The 15,235-nt window shown below is 50.9% G+C and overlaps 1 protein-coding gene across 2 annotated transcripts in view; it reads right to left on the reverse strand.

The window, feature by feature from the left end:
* The window catches only part of ARNT2 (aryl hydrocarbon receptor nuclear translocator 2), a 146,957-nt gene that overhangs the window by 57,928 nt on the left and 73,794 nt on the right, over window positions 1–15,235 (reverse strand). For both annotated transcript variants that reach the window (XM_021680694.1, XM_044917843.1), the window contains exons 7-8: window positions 13,592–13,657; window positions 13,185–13,270 (exon numbers count right to left, since the gene is read on the reverse strand). In XM_021680694.1, the coding sequence (XP_021536369.1) occupies window positions 13,185–13,270; window positions 13,592–13,657 (152 nt within the window). The remainder of the gene's footprint in view (window positions 1–13,184; window positions 13,271–13,591; window positions 13,658–15,235) is intronic.

Here is a 15,235-nt window from a genome sequence, read left to right on the forward strand (position 1 = left end):
GGGCGCCTGGGTGGCTCAGATGGTTAAGCGTCTGCCTTCGGCTCAGGTCATGATCCCAGGGTCCTGGGATTGAGTCCCACATCAGGCTCCCTGCTCCTTAGGAGCCTGCTTCTCCCTCTGCCTCTCTCTCTCTCTCTCTCTCTCTGTCTCTCATGAATAAATAAATAAAATCTTAAAAAAAAAAAAAAAAAAGAATGCTCTAAAGGAAAAGTGGTCCCCGCGTGACACCAACATAAGACCAGTCTTGGGTGTGTGTGTGTGTTTGTTTGTTTAAAGTAGGCTCCACGCCCATCGTGGGGCTTGAACTCATGACCCTGAGATCAGGAGTCGCGTGGTCTACTGACAGAGCCAGCCAGGCACCCCAGAAGACAAGTCCTTGGGAACAGAGTGGCTTGACGGTGATTAAGGGCCCTAGCGCCAGAGGGACAGGAGTCCTGACTGGGGGATCCTGACTCTTCTGCGTACTGACCACTGATCGCAGAGCCTCCAGCCTCCCTGCGGTGCAGGAAACGGGACTACTAACAGCCATGATCTGTGAAAGGAGAGCGGTGGGCACTGGATGAGAACATACCTACTAAGCCCCGAGCACAGTGCCCAGCATGTGGAACTCAGTACAACCAGATCTTGCTTTCCCTGTGACGCGGAAGGTGCCATCCTCAGAACTCATCAAAAAGGTGGCCTCTTGTTGTGGCTGAGCTCTGCTTGGCTGCAGGCTTCCTCTGAGGCCGAGGGCAGGGGAGAGATGTTGGGGTTCACAGAGACGCAGAGCCTGGCCAGGCTTTCGGTTCTCCCTCTGCACGCAGGAGGGGCCGGCCCGAGGTGACGCTCGAGGTTCTCCGTGGCTCTGACACTCTGTGGGCCCAAAGGCCAGGTTGAAGTTTGGCCATGCCGTCCATCACGTTTGACACACTTCGTGAGCTCTTCCTCAGTGGCCGGGCTGCCCTGGAGATTCAGTGGTGCATGAGACCCAGCTCCTCTCCAGGAGCTCACTGGCTGGCGGGGGCACGGTGAGCCCGATCACCATGATGCCATGTGGTTAGTATTAGAACAGGGAGATGAGTACTGGGCTGCGAGGAGGCCGTACGGCCTCGGCAGGATGCCAGGGCCGGGAGGAAATGGTGTCAGGAGGGAACAGTTCCTGGCAGGAGCCACAACATTTATCAAAGTGGGTTTTAATAGGAACGGGATAATTCCAGCCATTTTAACAGATTCTAGTCATTCCCTACTCGGTGCCACAAACTCACTTTGCCCCACGTTCAATCACCTTTCCTTTGGAAACGTGCTTCGCTAACGCCAGGTCGAAATAAATCCTGAGTAATGCAAACAACACACAAGTGAAATGTAACTGGAAACCGCTGTTTGGAATGAAACCCTGGCATCAGCCCGAACTGTGTGTTCATTTCTTACCCGGGCTTGCGCGAACCCTGTGCAGACACTCATGGAAAGTTGGCCTGTTTTTCAGTAACACTGGGTGGAGTCTGTCCTGGGACTTACATCTCCGCATGAATTAAGACATATTTGTGCCTTCTGCCAAATGCAGGGGAGAAAACAACCACCTTCCACAAGCACTTCGGGCCACTCTTTCATAGCATGCTTCCAAGATACTCTCTGAGAAATATTAGTAAGTTTTAGGCAAAAAAAAAAAAGTTCCTCTGACCAAATACTTTTAGGAAGCATAGTTTCAAGAAAGATGAAGAGGTTTCATCACTTAGACCTACTCAGAGCATTCCGTGTGCTTCTCTAGGAGGGGAGAACAGAACATGGAGTTTCCCACACTGTTGGCCACAGGATCTCTGCTTCATGGTGCATCTCTGGGGAAGTGCAGTCTCCAAAAATATTTTGGGAAATGCTGACTTGCAGGTATGTTGCATTTCAGCATTCCTGCTGGTGACTCTAAAGAAACGGATCCCCCTCTTTGCAAAGCAGAACTCTGAAGCTCAAAAGAGGAAACAGAGACCATTTGAGAAACTACCTGAACCTTCCAAATGACTGTGGAAACAACCAGAGACTGAGCTCAGAGAAGTCTACGTCAGTACCAGAAACCAGTAGGCTTGCCATATGCAGACTCCCAGCCTGAGAAAGTCTGGGAGTGCGTGGTTTGGGCAAGACTGGACTGAGGGAAGAGTGGACCCAGCACAAGCCCCTTGAGCCCGAAGAGAAAGGCTACCTGGGGTGTGTGTGGAAGGGCCCCAGTAAGGCCAACCTCTGAGCTTCGAGCTACAGTGGCTTGCGATTAATGCGGAATGGGGGCACATCATGAGGGACAGCCAGGCTTGAACCCACACATCCCAGAAGGCAGCACGGCGGCCGAATGCCAGTGGATCCTATCAGGGCCGTATGTGACTTCAGTCATCTCCTGCCCCCACCTCTGTCCACAGGTGCAGACAAATGGACCCTTGGTCAGGTAACAGGAAAGGGAAGCAGTCCTCTTCTGCCCTTGCCAGGGCCTCACAGATCCTACTGGAACCCACATGGTCAGTGATGGAACCAGTCCCAAGCCCCAACAACGGACCATCACACGGTGGCCTCTGGAAGGCGAGCCACATGGGAAAACCAGAAGCACGTGAAAAAGAGGAGACCGAGTGAAGGTATCACAGCAGATGCTCCCACTAAAGAAAAAGAGAGGTTCTTTATTAAAAAAAAAGGAGAGGAAAAACGCCCAAACTCAACGACCCAGCATGACACGAGAAGACATCATATTTACGAAAAGAGCACAGCTTTAATTCAGCAAGCGTTGAGTTCACATGAAACAGACCATAGCGGAGTTTTAAACAATTAAATGGGAAGCATACCTAGAGGATTCGGACTGAGAAACTCCCCCAAGAATTTGGAAGAAAAGGTTTTTAACCAGTGTAAGCGGGAAATCGGTACAGCTGCAGGTGTGAGCGAAGCGGGCTGAGCAGCAGGGCAAGCTGGAAACATCTAGATGAGCTTCCCCATGGAGAAGAAAGACTCGAGTGTGCGAGCCACGATGGCCCACCCAGCACCAATTAAGATGAATGAAAACAGACCTACCCTGGGCGCCATCTGAGTGAAAGTCTTAAATTCCAGGGATGAACTCAAAACAACCTACAAATGTCACAGCGGGAAAAAGGAGAAGCAGGCTGCCCAGAAAAGAAAAACAAAAGCCCAGAGTCTCAGGCCTCTCGGAGAGGGAGAACCATGACCCAGGAGCTTCCGGGGCAGCCACGGGGGCGCCACAGGGGACGGCATGGATGGTGGAGGAATTGTGAGTGATGCGCCCACTCACTCTTCTTGCGAGAGACTGAAGGCTCACCCTGGCAGTGGGGAAGACAGAACACGGCGGAGGGAACGCGGTCTAGAGGAAGTGATGGTGAGCCAGGGGGGCCGACCACGTCTGGGTGACCAACTTCTCAAAACACAGAGGACCTAAGACAACGACCACGTATCTGAACTCTGCATTATGCATCTAAAGCCCCGGGTTACCTCCACGCCCATCAACACAGGTGAGGGGAGGCAGTCTTGTGCACCCGTAAGCCCCGGGGCCTCTGGAGTCGATCTGGGGCCCGAACCCCACCAGCTGTGCACGCGGCCTTCACCCGCTTTTGCAGCATGCCACGTCCCCCCTCCATCTGCACGGCATGGCCCTGGTTCAGGCAGCACGCTTTCTCCCTGCTGAGTCTCCTCCGGGCCCCTGGCCTTCGGGCCCATCCCTGCTCCTCCTCCCACTTTACTCCACCATGCAGACTGATCTTTAAGAAGCTTCAGTGGCACTGGTATTTACCCCAAAGATACAAAAGTAGGGATCCGAAGGGGTACGTGCACCCCAATGTTTAGAGCAGCAATGTCCACAATAGCCAAACTGTGGAAAGAGCCAAGATGTCCATCGACAGATGAATGGATAAAGAAGAGGTGGTATATATATACAATGGAATATTATGCAGCCATCAAAAGGAATGAGATCTTGCCATTTGCAACGACGTGGATGGAACTGGAGGGTATTATGTTGAGCGAAATAAGTCAAACAGAGAAAGACATGTATCATATGATCTCACTGATATGAGGAATTCTTAATCGCAGGAAACAAACTGAAGGTTGCTGGAGTGGGGGGTGGGGTGGGAAGGATGGGGTGACTGGGTGATAGACACTGGGGAGGGTATGTGCTCTGGTAAGCGCTGTGAATTGTGCAAGACTGTTGAATCTCAGATCTGTACCTCTGAAACAAATAATGCAATATATGTTAAGAAAAAAAAAAAAGAAGAAGAAGAAGGTAGCGGGATGGGAAGAATGAAGGGGGGGAAATCGGAGGGGTAGACGAACCATGAGAGACGATGGACTCTGAAAAACAAACTGAGGGTTCTAGAGGGGAGGGGGGTGGGAGGATGGGTCAGCCTGGTGATGGGTATTGAGCAGGGCACGTTCTGCATGGAGCACAGGGTGTTATGCACAAACAATGAATCATGGAACACTACATCTAAAACTAATGATGTATGGTGATTAACATAGGAATAAAAAAAAAAAAAAGACGCTTCAGTGGCCTTCAGGGACACTCTGTGCAATGGAGAGCAGGGTCCATGCTCCCAGCCCGGCCACGTCCCTCACCAGCCGCAGCGAGCCGAGCACTGTGGCGAGAGCATCAGGAAGGCCTGGTCTCGCGGCATTGCCAGCCCGCTTGCGGCTGGGAACCGGGCTAATGACGGCATACGTGGATCCTCTGGTGTCTCCTGTGTGTGACAGGTGGCACGTCCTTAGGGTTCTTATAAAAATTAAACGGCGTAATGCACACGGACACTGTTCCTAGAGCCCAGCAGGTGGTGAGCAGTCGCCTACGGAGCTGTGGTCATTACTCAAAGCCCAGGCCCTCACCCACGCTAGTCCTGCGCCGGCAAAGCATTTTTTCAATTAGGACATTCCTATGTCTCCTCCACGTCTGCGTTTCAGCTCGGGTGTTACTCTCTCCTTGCCTGTGGGGCTGTCAACGAGGGCTGGCCACAGCGAGGAGGACAGAGAAGCCAACCCTGACGCTCCCAGCAGATGGGTTCTCCCCCCTCCACCTGCCTCCCTACCTGTGCCTCTCTGATGACCCGTGACCCCAGGCTCTGCCGGGACCTGCACGCCTGCCTGTCTCCTCCACTGGACTGCGAGCTACGAGGGCAGGACCTGCGCCAGACAAGCCCGGGGTCCCCAGGGCCTCGCAAAGTGCCCGGCCCACGGCTGGACCTCGAGCACCTTCCCTGAAGGAGACAGAAAGGTGGCTTCGCTCTGCCCAGGAGCGAGGAGCCGGAAGATGTCGGCCACCGATGCTCTGGCCCTGCCGGCTGCCCAGGGGCATCGGACCGAGCGCCGTCTGCCCAGGGGCATCGGACCGAGTGCCCGAGTGGGAGCCGGCACCTGCCGTGCTCGGATGTGCGCGTGCGCCTCGGGCAGGACAGGGCGGCCGAGGGTCGAAGAGAGCAGTGATCCAGCCACCGGCTCGTGGGTCAGTGGCCTCAACTCGAGACAAAGCAGCTTTTGGAGATTTTCAAATGAAGGCAAGACACACACATTGTGTTCCACAAGCAAACTGCAAGAAGCGTGGGGATGAGCTCGTGGCCGGGCTGGGCTGTCTGGCGATGGGTCAGCGCTGGCCTGAGCACAGCAGATTCTGGCCCAAACCCCCACATCACCTCAGGCCTCTGGCACGCTGTGGCCAAGGCTTACTGACAGCCCAGCGGCAGAGTGAGGGAAAGCACCAGCCACGGAGCCGCCCCCTTGACCGCGCGGGCCGGAGGGACGGGCTGCATCGAGTCAGGCTCCCCTCTCCTGGGTCGGACCGTGGCTCTCCTGTGGGGACGCACGGCCCGTTCTCCAGAGATCCCCCCACAACCGGATTGTCAGGGGATGGACCAAGCCGGTCAGAGCCCAGTTCCTGGAAGAGAGGCCTGCATGGAGGTGGCTTCTGGCTCAAGGCTGGATGTCCGTCTGAAATGCAGGTAGCAGGGTGATGACAACCAGGTGGGGTCAATAAATACCATCTTCCCAATGTCAAAATTCCCTGTGGACTCTGAACACACCTCACGAGATATAAACTGCAAGCTGTTGCAGGTGACTTCTTCACCCACTTACTGTTGACCGCAGTGTGTCTGTTTCTTCAGACGAAGCAGCTGCAGGATTTGAGGGGACGGTCTGTGGAACCCCACTCTTTCTTCCCGTCCCACCCAAACACGTAAAATGAAACCCATGTAGTGCACGGTGTAGTGAGGGGAACCGGGAAGGCCACCGGGAAGGAACACACCGGAGGGTGCAGTGGGGTCAGCGGGCCCCGAGCAGAGGTCTGAGTTCACGGCCAGCCGGCTCGGGAGGAGGCCCACGGGCCACATGCGGGTTGTCTAGGACTCCTTCCTGAGGCCCTTGTCGCCGGCTCCACAAAGTCTGCCTCATCTCCCCTCTAGAGATGTCCAAGGTTGCCTGTGGATATATTTTCGGCAACGTGGGTGCTTAGGACTTCATCCTTTCTAACCACGTTTATAATTAAGGCGAGCAGGGACAGGACTCCTCCAGAACATTCACAAGGCTCCATGCAAGTGGGGGGGGGGGGTTCGCTGTTCCAGTGCTGCCGTTCCCTGACCTTATCCTAGGGTGAGCATGCCAATGACCTTACTGCAGCCACCTCATCGAGGCCAGATGACTCTCTTCCCTCTTAAAAGACTTCTGGGAAAAGTAGATTGTACAAATGCCTTTGGAAATTCTGGCACGAAATTCTTTCCCATATCCACCCCCTGGTCAACTATTCTTCTGTCTCATTCCTTCTTTCTCTCCTTTCTTCCTTTCATCCAACCGTCCATCTGCCCGTCCATCTGTCCAGTCTTCAGGAAATATATACTCTGAGCCAGGTCTGAGCTGAGCTGGGGCCGGGGAATGAATGTACCATGCACTCGGTCCTGAGAGATCTCAATGGGAAGCACAGTGTCACATGTGCTAAGAATGTGGTTATCAACCAAGGAACGGCGTCGCGTCAGCCATAGAGCAAGGCGGCATCAGCTGAGTATCCCAGAGGCAGGCTGCACTCATCACGTGTGGATGCAGGCTTGTCTTCCAGAACCTTCACCTTTACAGAAGCACAACAATGAAAGACAACGACAAAACAAAACCAAAACGCAAAAAAAAGATGTAATTTTTGAATTCAGTGCAAACCACTCAATCCGATCGTCTGGAACGGGCTTCAGAAAATTCAGACTGGTTTCTTCTTTTTCTTTTTTTAAGAGAGAGAGAGTGCGAGCAGGGGGGAGGCACAGAAGGAGAGAGAATCCCAAGCAGACTCCCCACTGAGCATGGAGCCCAATGTGGGGCTTGATGTCACGACCCTGAGATCATGACCTGAGCCGAAATCAAGAGCTGAGGCTTAACCAGCTGACACCCCAGCTGGGGGCCCCCAGACGAACTTCTTTAAAACATCATTTTCTGTGATTATGAAAGTCACGTAAAAGCTGGGCAAACACAGGAGCGAAGAGAGAAGAGAAAAATAAGGAGCAAGGAGTGCTCTGCTCCACAGGAAGGAGTCATAATGGGTAACACTGTATGTACAATTTATCAATGCACAGATACACTACTCATTTAGGACAAAGCTAAACTTGGGATCACGATGTTTCTGTTGTATAACCTGCTCTTCTTTTTCACACTTCCTAGCACATTGCTTCATTCTGAAGTAACCTTTGAAAGCATGCCTAGTTTGTGATCATCAGGTATCCCATCAAATAGATGCTCCATGCTGTTTTCAACCAACTCTGTCACTGAAATTTACACTAATTCAATGCTTTTACAATTATAAATAATTCTTAAACATGTAACAGGCATCTCTGATTAATTCCCTGGAACAAATTCCTACAAGTGCAATTCCTGTATGCTGGGGAATGCACATTTTAAAGCATTTGGTAACACTGCCAAATGAGTCTACAGAAAGGTCTGTACTGATTTATAATATTCTGACTGGCAGTACATCAATGTGTGTGTTCTTCTGAACCTTACCAATGCTGTGTATTTTGTCTTTTTTGATTTTTGCCATTTGATAGGTAAGAGAAGACCATATCAAATTATCTTAATTTGCAGGTCTAACAGGGAACTAAATTTTTCCCATCTGCTTAGTGTGTGTATGTATTATATTTATACATGTTTTTAATACCCTGTTCATATCCTTTGCTCATTTCTCCCAATTGAGTTAAAATCTGCCTTTTGGTAACTTTCCTCTTTTGGTCCAAATTGTGCCTTCTGGAACTATCCTAAGTAAGATTAATTCCTCCTTCCTATGACACCCCCTCAAATACTTCAAGACAGAAATCATGTCTTACTTTCTCCAAGATAAACACCCCCGGCTCCTTCAACCCTTTCTCACTTGGCACAGTTACAAGGCGGTCACCGGGGGCTTCATGCTAAGTCCTGCTGTCCCATCACCTTGTCCACGCAAACACTCACGGGGACAGATCTCATGCGACTCCAGGAGAGCCTGCCCGGGCCACCTGTGTAGGCTCTGGGTGTAGTCACCGGCCTACACCCTGGGCCTCAGACTCATCTCTTCTGCTCATCCACCAGGATCCTGACTTAGACTCATGATGATCATGGCATTTCTCATGATATTGTAGGCCTGCAGCCCAAATAAAGTGGTCAGAAGGAGAGTACTTGGAGGCCAGAAACAGGATGAGGAATTTGCCTGGTATAATGAGAATGATAAATGACTTCAGAAGAGGAAGACATTAAGAAAGGGATGGGCTCTTGGAACCAGGGTCCCAAGAGCTGGCTTTGGTGGTACCGACCTGCCCTGGGACGAGCCTCCTCCTCCAGGAAGCTCTCCTGACCCTGGGGTCACTTGGGGTGCGGGTCCCACCCCCTGTCCCCAGGGCTGGTTATTTCACCACACTCTCCTGCGGTCATCTGTGCTCGTGCTGGCCCCCCAGCCACATGTCTCTGTGCTCCCCGAGGGACGGGCTCACGTCTGGCGCTGGAGAGCCTTGCTCAACAATGGGCACATATCCGGCCATCACGTGTGCTCCGTGAGCTGAGCAGCTGTGGGAGGTCTCTCTCCCGGATGTCCGCACCTTCCAATACAAATCTGGTCTCACAAGGACCTCAGGGGCTCACAGGTTCCCTGGACAACAGCCATGAGCGTCCGCGTCAGAGACCAGGTAACCCCACGGCATGACTGGATCGTGTCTGGGGAATACATTAGCTTCCGAGGGCTCTCCCACAGTCGCTGGGGCTGACCAATTCTAGAGCACCGTCAGGACTGTTTCTAGATCTCAGAGCTGAGGTCCAGGCTCTGAACAATGTGAAGGCAGTGCTGCTTTATGAGTTCTTGTCTCGAGTCTAGCCAGGGGCCTCGGGCAAGCAGCACCCCAACAATTTTGTGCGTTACGGTTTAAGGAGGAAAAAATATTTATAAATAAAAAATACATAAACTAAAAAATATATACACTTACATGTATACATGTCAAGTTGATACATGTATACATGCAGCCAAATTAAACGCTGCCAACTCCCGGAAACATTAAATCAAACTTCGTGCTATGAACTATTTACCTCACCTGCCATTACCCGACACAGCACATCTGGATTTCAACACAGATTTACAAGGTATGCTAAAAGGCAAGAACAAAACACAGCCTGAGGAGACAAAGTAAGCAACATTATCAGACTCAGTTATGACACAGACCTTGAGATTACTAGACAAGGAATTTAAAATAACTATAATTACTATGTTAAGAGCTCTAATGGGAGAACAGACAATAGCAAAAACAGATAGCTAATGCAAGCAGAGGGATGGAAACTCCAGGAGGAAAGCAGAAGGAAATGCTAGAAATAACAAACACTGTAGAAATGAGGACTGCCTTTGATAGATCGTCAGTAGACTGAACATTGCCAAAGAAAGACTCAGTGAGCTTGAAGACATGTTGATTGAAACTCCCAAAACTAAAATGCAAAGTGAAAAAAAAGAGTGAAAAAAATCCAGAACACTATACCCCCAAACTCATAGTACAATTTCAAATGATATAATGCATGTGCAATCACAATACCAAAGAGAGAAGAAAGAGAATAGAACCAATGGAATATGTGAAGAAACAATGTCTGAGAATTTTTCAAAATTAATGACACCAAACCACAGACACAGGAAGCTCAGACATGACCAAGCAGTATAAATAACCAAAAAGCAAAACAAAATGAACTACTGAGCCATGTCATAGAACTACTGAGGTTTTTTTGCAGAAAACCAAAAGACAAAAAAGTCTTGAAAGAAGCCAGAAAATTTAAAAACAAAAACAAAAACAAAAAAGTTCCACACCATCTGTAAAAACACAAGGATAAGAGTTCTGTGGACTTCCCATCAGAAACCATGGACACAAGAAGAGAGAATATTGATTGATTGATTCATTCATTCATTCATCAGCAGGCTCCACGCCCAGCATGGAGCCCAATGTGGGACTCAAACTCACAACTGTGAGATCAAGACCTGAGCTAAGATCAAGAGTCAGATACTTAACCGACTGAGCCACCCAGGTGCCCCAAGAAGGGAGAATATTTAAAATGTTGGAGGAAAATAAACACCAACCTAAAATCCTATGTCCAGTAAAATTATCCTTCAAGAGTGAAGGAGAAATAATGACTTTCTGTGAAAAACAAAAATAGAGAGAATTCATCGCCAGCAGAGCTGTCCTGCAAGAAATGTTAAAAGAGGTTTTTCAGGAAGAAGGAAACTATGTGAGTTAGAAACACAGATCCGCATAAAGGAAGAGTGTCAGAGAAAGAATAAATTCAGGTAAAATAAACTTTTTTATTTTTATTATTCTTAATTGAGCTAATATATTTCTGTGTGTTCCGAGTAATAATGGTAACATTATGTGTAGGGTGATGAGGCCCATGACCACGTGGGAGCAGAGCCGCAGGTGACGGAGGGAGGGCGAAGGAAAGACGAGTGACAGGGTCCTTGCACTACTCACAAAGTGGTACAATAGTACTTGAAAGTGGATTTACATTAGTTGTAAATGTGTATTTCACACTTAGGGTAAACAATAAAGATATATATATTTTTAAAGATTTTATTTATTTTAGAGAGAGAGAGAGGGCGAGCAGGGGGAGGGGCAGACGGAGAGAGAGAATCTCTAGCAGACTCTCCGCTGAGCACGGAGCCTGACGTGAAGCTCGGATTTCAGGACCTTGAGATCATGACCTGAGCCGAAATCAAGAGTCGAACGCTCAACCAACTGAGCCACCTAGGTCCCCCAATAAATATATTTTTAAAGAAACCCATAATTGATATGCTAAGATAGGAGAGAATATGAAATCCTATCAAATGTTCAATGAAAACTAGAGAAGGCGGAGAGGGGGGGAAAAGAAAAGAACAAATACAATGAATAGAAAAGACGCTAAGCATTAATCAAAGTATATCAATAATCACGTTAAATGTGAATGGTTTAAACACACCAATTAAAAGGCAGATTGTCAGAGTGGGTAAAAACACTAGACCCAATGACATGTTGTCTACAAGGAACTCACTGTAAATATGACGGCACAGTTAGGTCAGGAGCAGAAGGGTGGAGAAAAACATACCATGCTAATACTAATCCAAAGAACACTGGAGTGGCTGTATTATTTTCAGACAAAGTAGAATTCAGAGCAAGGAAACCTATCAGGGATAAGGAAGGGCATTACATAACGACAAAGGGGTCAATTCTCCGAGAAGACACAAAAACCCTCAATGTGTATGAACCAAACAACAGAGCATCAAGAGATCGGAGGCAAACAAGGGCAAAACTACCAGAAGGAGAAGGCAAATCCTGTCTCTGTTATAGTTGGAGACTTCAACGCCCCTCCCTCAGGGACTGATACATTGAACAGGTAAATAATAAGGACACAGTTGTCCTTTTTTTTTTAAAGAGTTTATTTATTTATTTGACAGAGACAGAGACAGCGAGAGCAGGAACACAAGCAGGGGGAGTGGGAGAGGGAGAAGCAGGTTTCCCACTGAGCAGGGAGCCCGATGCGGGGCTCGATCCCAGGACCCCAGGATCATGACCTGAGCCGAAGGCAGACGCTTAACGACTGAGCCACCCAGGCGCCCAAGGACACAGTTGTCCTTAACAGCATTATCGAGCAACCTGATCTTACGGACACTTAACAAATACTCAACAGCAGAATCACAACATTCTCCAGCAGGCTGGAATATTCCTGGAGGCAGACCACCTTCCGAGCCACCAAGTGTACACAGATAGCCCAACTCTGCATATATTCTTTGGCTTAAGAGACAGACTGAGCTATAATTCACACACACAGACTGTGCTGTCGTCAAGTGCACAGTTCAGTGGTTTTTCAGACTGTGGAGTCATGCAATCTCTACTGCTATCTGATTTCAGAACATCTGTGTCACCTTGAAAAGAAACGCTGTACCCACAGTCATTCCCCGGCAGCCGGAAACCACAAATCTACTTTCTGTAGGGAAGGATTTGCCGTGTCTGGATACTGCACATAAATGGAATCAGATCACATGCTGCCTGTGTGTCTGCCTTCTTTGGCCTAGCATGACGTTTTCCAGGGTCACCAATATGGTGGCATGGATCCCTGACTGGCTGGGTAACATTTCGTTGTACGGATACTCCACTTTTCATTTATCCTTCGTCAGCTGATGCACACATTCGGCTGCTTTCACACTCTGGCCACTAACAGGGCTGTGAACGTTCACGTGCATGTTTCTCTGCAGACAAATGCTTTGGGTTCTCCTGAGCGCACCTAGGAGTGGGACTCCTCCGTCATAGGGCAGCTCTACGTCTAACACTGTGAGGACTGTCCATCCGGTTCCTCAACCAGTTGCACCATTTTACATTCCCACCAGTGCCGCTGAGGGTTGCCAGGGTCTCCACATCCTCACCAGCACCTGTGGCTGTCCGTCTGTTTGTCTGAACCATCCCAGTGAGTGTTGGAGGTATCATCTGAAATGCCACCATGATTTCACCCAGGGCTCTGGGTGACAGAACTCAGAAATGGCTGAGGCTCCCACCACCCTTGCAGGATTGCTCTTTGCAGAAACCTTTGCTTTAAGAAGCAGGAGTTTTTCCATTTACAAAGATTATTATGTTCTAGCCACAAAGAAAAATAAGAATATCTTACTGCCTCTTTCCATAGGATTACATCCCTAGCGGGAAAGCAGTGTTAGGTGAGAAGAGCGCCTGACTCCCTTGGGATGAATATGTAGCCTCACTTACCTGCCGGGGGCCACGCCTTGATGTACCCCGTGCAGTGGACCACAGCATACTGGGCCTCCCCTTCTTTCACGGGACCAAGACCGTTCCTAAAGAAAGAGCGCTCGTGAGACAGCTCTCAGCCCCTGGCAGGAAGGCAAGGTCACCGATGGGTCCTCTCTGATCTAAGCTCCTGGGGTCGCGCCTGCCTTGTGGGTTTGAACGCTGCCTTCCCCCCAGCCTGCTTTCCCTCCTGCGAAGCTGCACCCAGCTCCCCTCCCCGCTCAGCCCTGCAGCCCCAGCCCGGATGTGCGCACCACACGCCCCTCCCTGCACTCGGCCCCTCTTCAGGTCCCGCCACCCCCCCAGCTCAGCGCACTTAGGCTTTCTAGCAGCGTGGCCCCAAACACACGTCAGAAAAGCCTACTGACCTGAACCTTTTCCTCATGGTGGTTATTCTGTTTAGAGGGAGGTGATCCAAAGGAGCGTTTCCACACCTGAGATTCGAGAAATCATTACAATGAGTAAAGACCCAAGTTTATGAAGCCCGGAGTGTTGCAGTCAGAAAGGTGGGTCTGATCTGATGCTCACACACCGATCCGGGTGAGCCCAACAGCCGGTTCCCTTCCAAAGTGTCGAAGCGGGCTTGTGCGCCCGGGGACCTGGATCGTCCCTGAAGGCCAGGGCAGTGCGACCCACTGGGCAATGCTCGGGGCCCAGCCCGGAGGCTGGAGACACAGAAGGACTCCAGGGGATCTTGGCCACGCTCCAAGCTGCAGACTCATGTCTGTGGCACTGGGTGGCTTTTGGGAAAGCAGGGAAGTGGGGAATGACCGCGGTAGCATCTCTTCACGCCTCAGCAGAGACAGCAACTCAAAACACATGGTGCCCGCTGGTGACAAGAAACATCTTCTCGGGCTTGGGCTGCAGTCGTGGGACCCTCCCTCCCACCTGCCCCATTCTGCTGGAGAGTAACAGGGCCGCCACGGCCCCTGATGGCAAAGGGCAGAGTGGGGACAGAGGGCAGAGCGGCCTTTCCAAGGGTCCTTCCAGGGAGGCCAGGCCACTCTGGGGGGCCCTTTCCCGCCTCTCTCCTCCATGGCCCCCCAGGCTCTGAACAGCCTGGTCTGCACCGTGGCCAGAGCTGGTAGCCACTTGGTCTATCCCGCCTCACGTGGGCTCCCTGTTCCCAACTCCACGACAGCTAACGCTCTGGATGTCTTCCTACCCAACACGGCCAAGGTAAGGGTCCAACTGTCCTCTGAGCCCTGGGGCTGCTGCCGGCACACGCGTGTCCCCCCAGCAGGGCCAATGCAGGACCCCGCCACCTGGGCGAGCTCGCCTGGCTCTCAGCATCTTCCTAAAACTAACCCACTTTATTTGGAGGGCAAGGTCGTGCGCTCGGCAGACGGCAGCGCCACCCGCCTCACAGGTGAATCCGGGTCGTGTGGTGCCACCTGGACGGTGCCCCCCGGAGTCCCCCAGGGCAGGGAGGGGGTTGCCTGAGTTGTCGTGATGGGGCAGTGCTCACGGCATGGGGGCTACTCACAGACGCTCCCAGGGAGGGCATTCTCGGGGGGACGGCTTGGGGCTGCTGGCACGGGTGTGCTCTGCCGACCCGTGTGTCGTGCCAATGGCCTCCCATCTCATTCAGAGTAAAAGCTGGTGTCTTATGACTATCTGACGTCCCAACCTTACTGACGACCGTTCCCCTCACCACGCCGTGTTCACTCTGCTCCACGAGAGTGGCCTTCTGGTTCCTTGAGCATGACGAGAACATCCCTGCCTCAGGGCCTTTGCACTTGCTGTTCCCTCTACCTGGTGTTTTCTTTCCCCAGACAGGCCCAGGTCTCCACTCAAAATGTCACCGTATCAATGGGAGCTCCCCTCATCTACCTACAAACTAACACATAAACTAGTAACTCCTACTCCTTCCCAGTCCTTCTTCCATTTGTTTCATTTTCCTCAACAGCACTCACCACCATCGGGCATTTCAAGTATCTACGTGGTACTTCCGTCTCCCTGACTGAAGTGATGCTCTGGACGCTCGGGGGTTTTGTTTGCTTTATTCCGTG

The sequence above is a fragment of the Neomonachus schauinslandi genome, chromosome 9, assembly GCF_002201575.2.
Source record: "Neomonachus schauinslandi chromosome 9, ASM220157v2, whole genome shotgun sequence".
Lineage (NCBI taxonomy): Eukaryota > Metazoa > Chordata > Mammalia > Carnivora > Phocidae > Neomonachus > Neomonachus schauinslandi.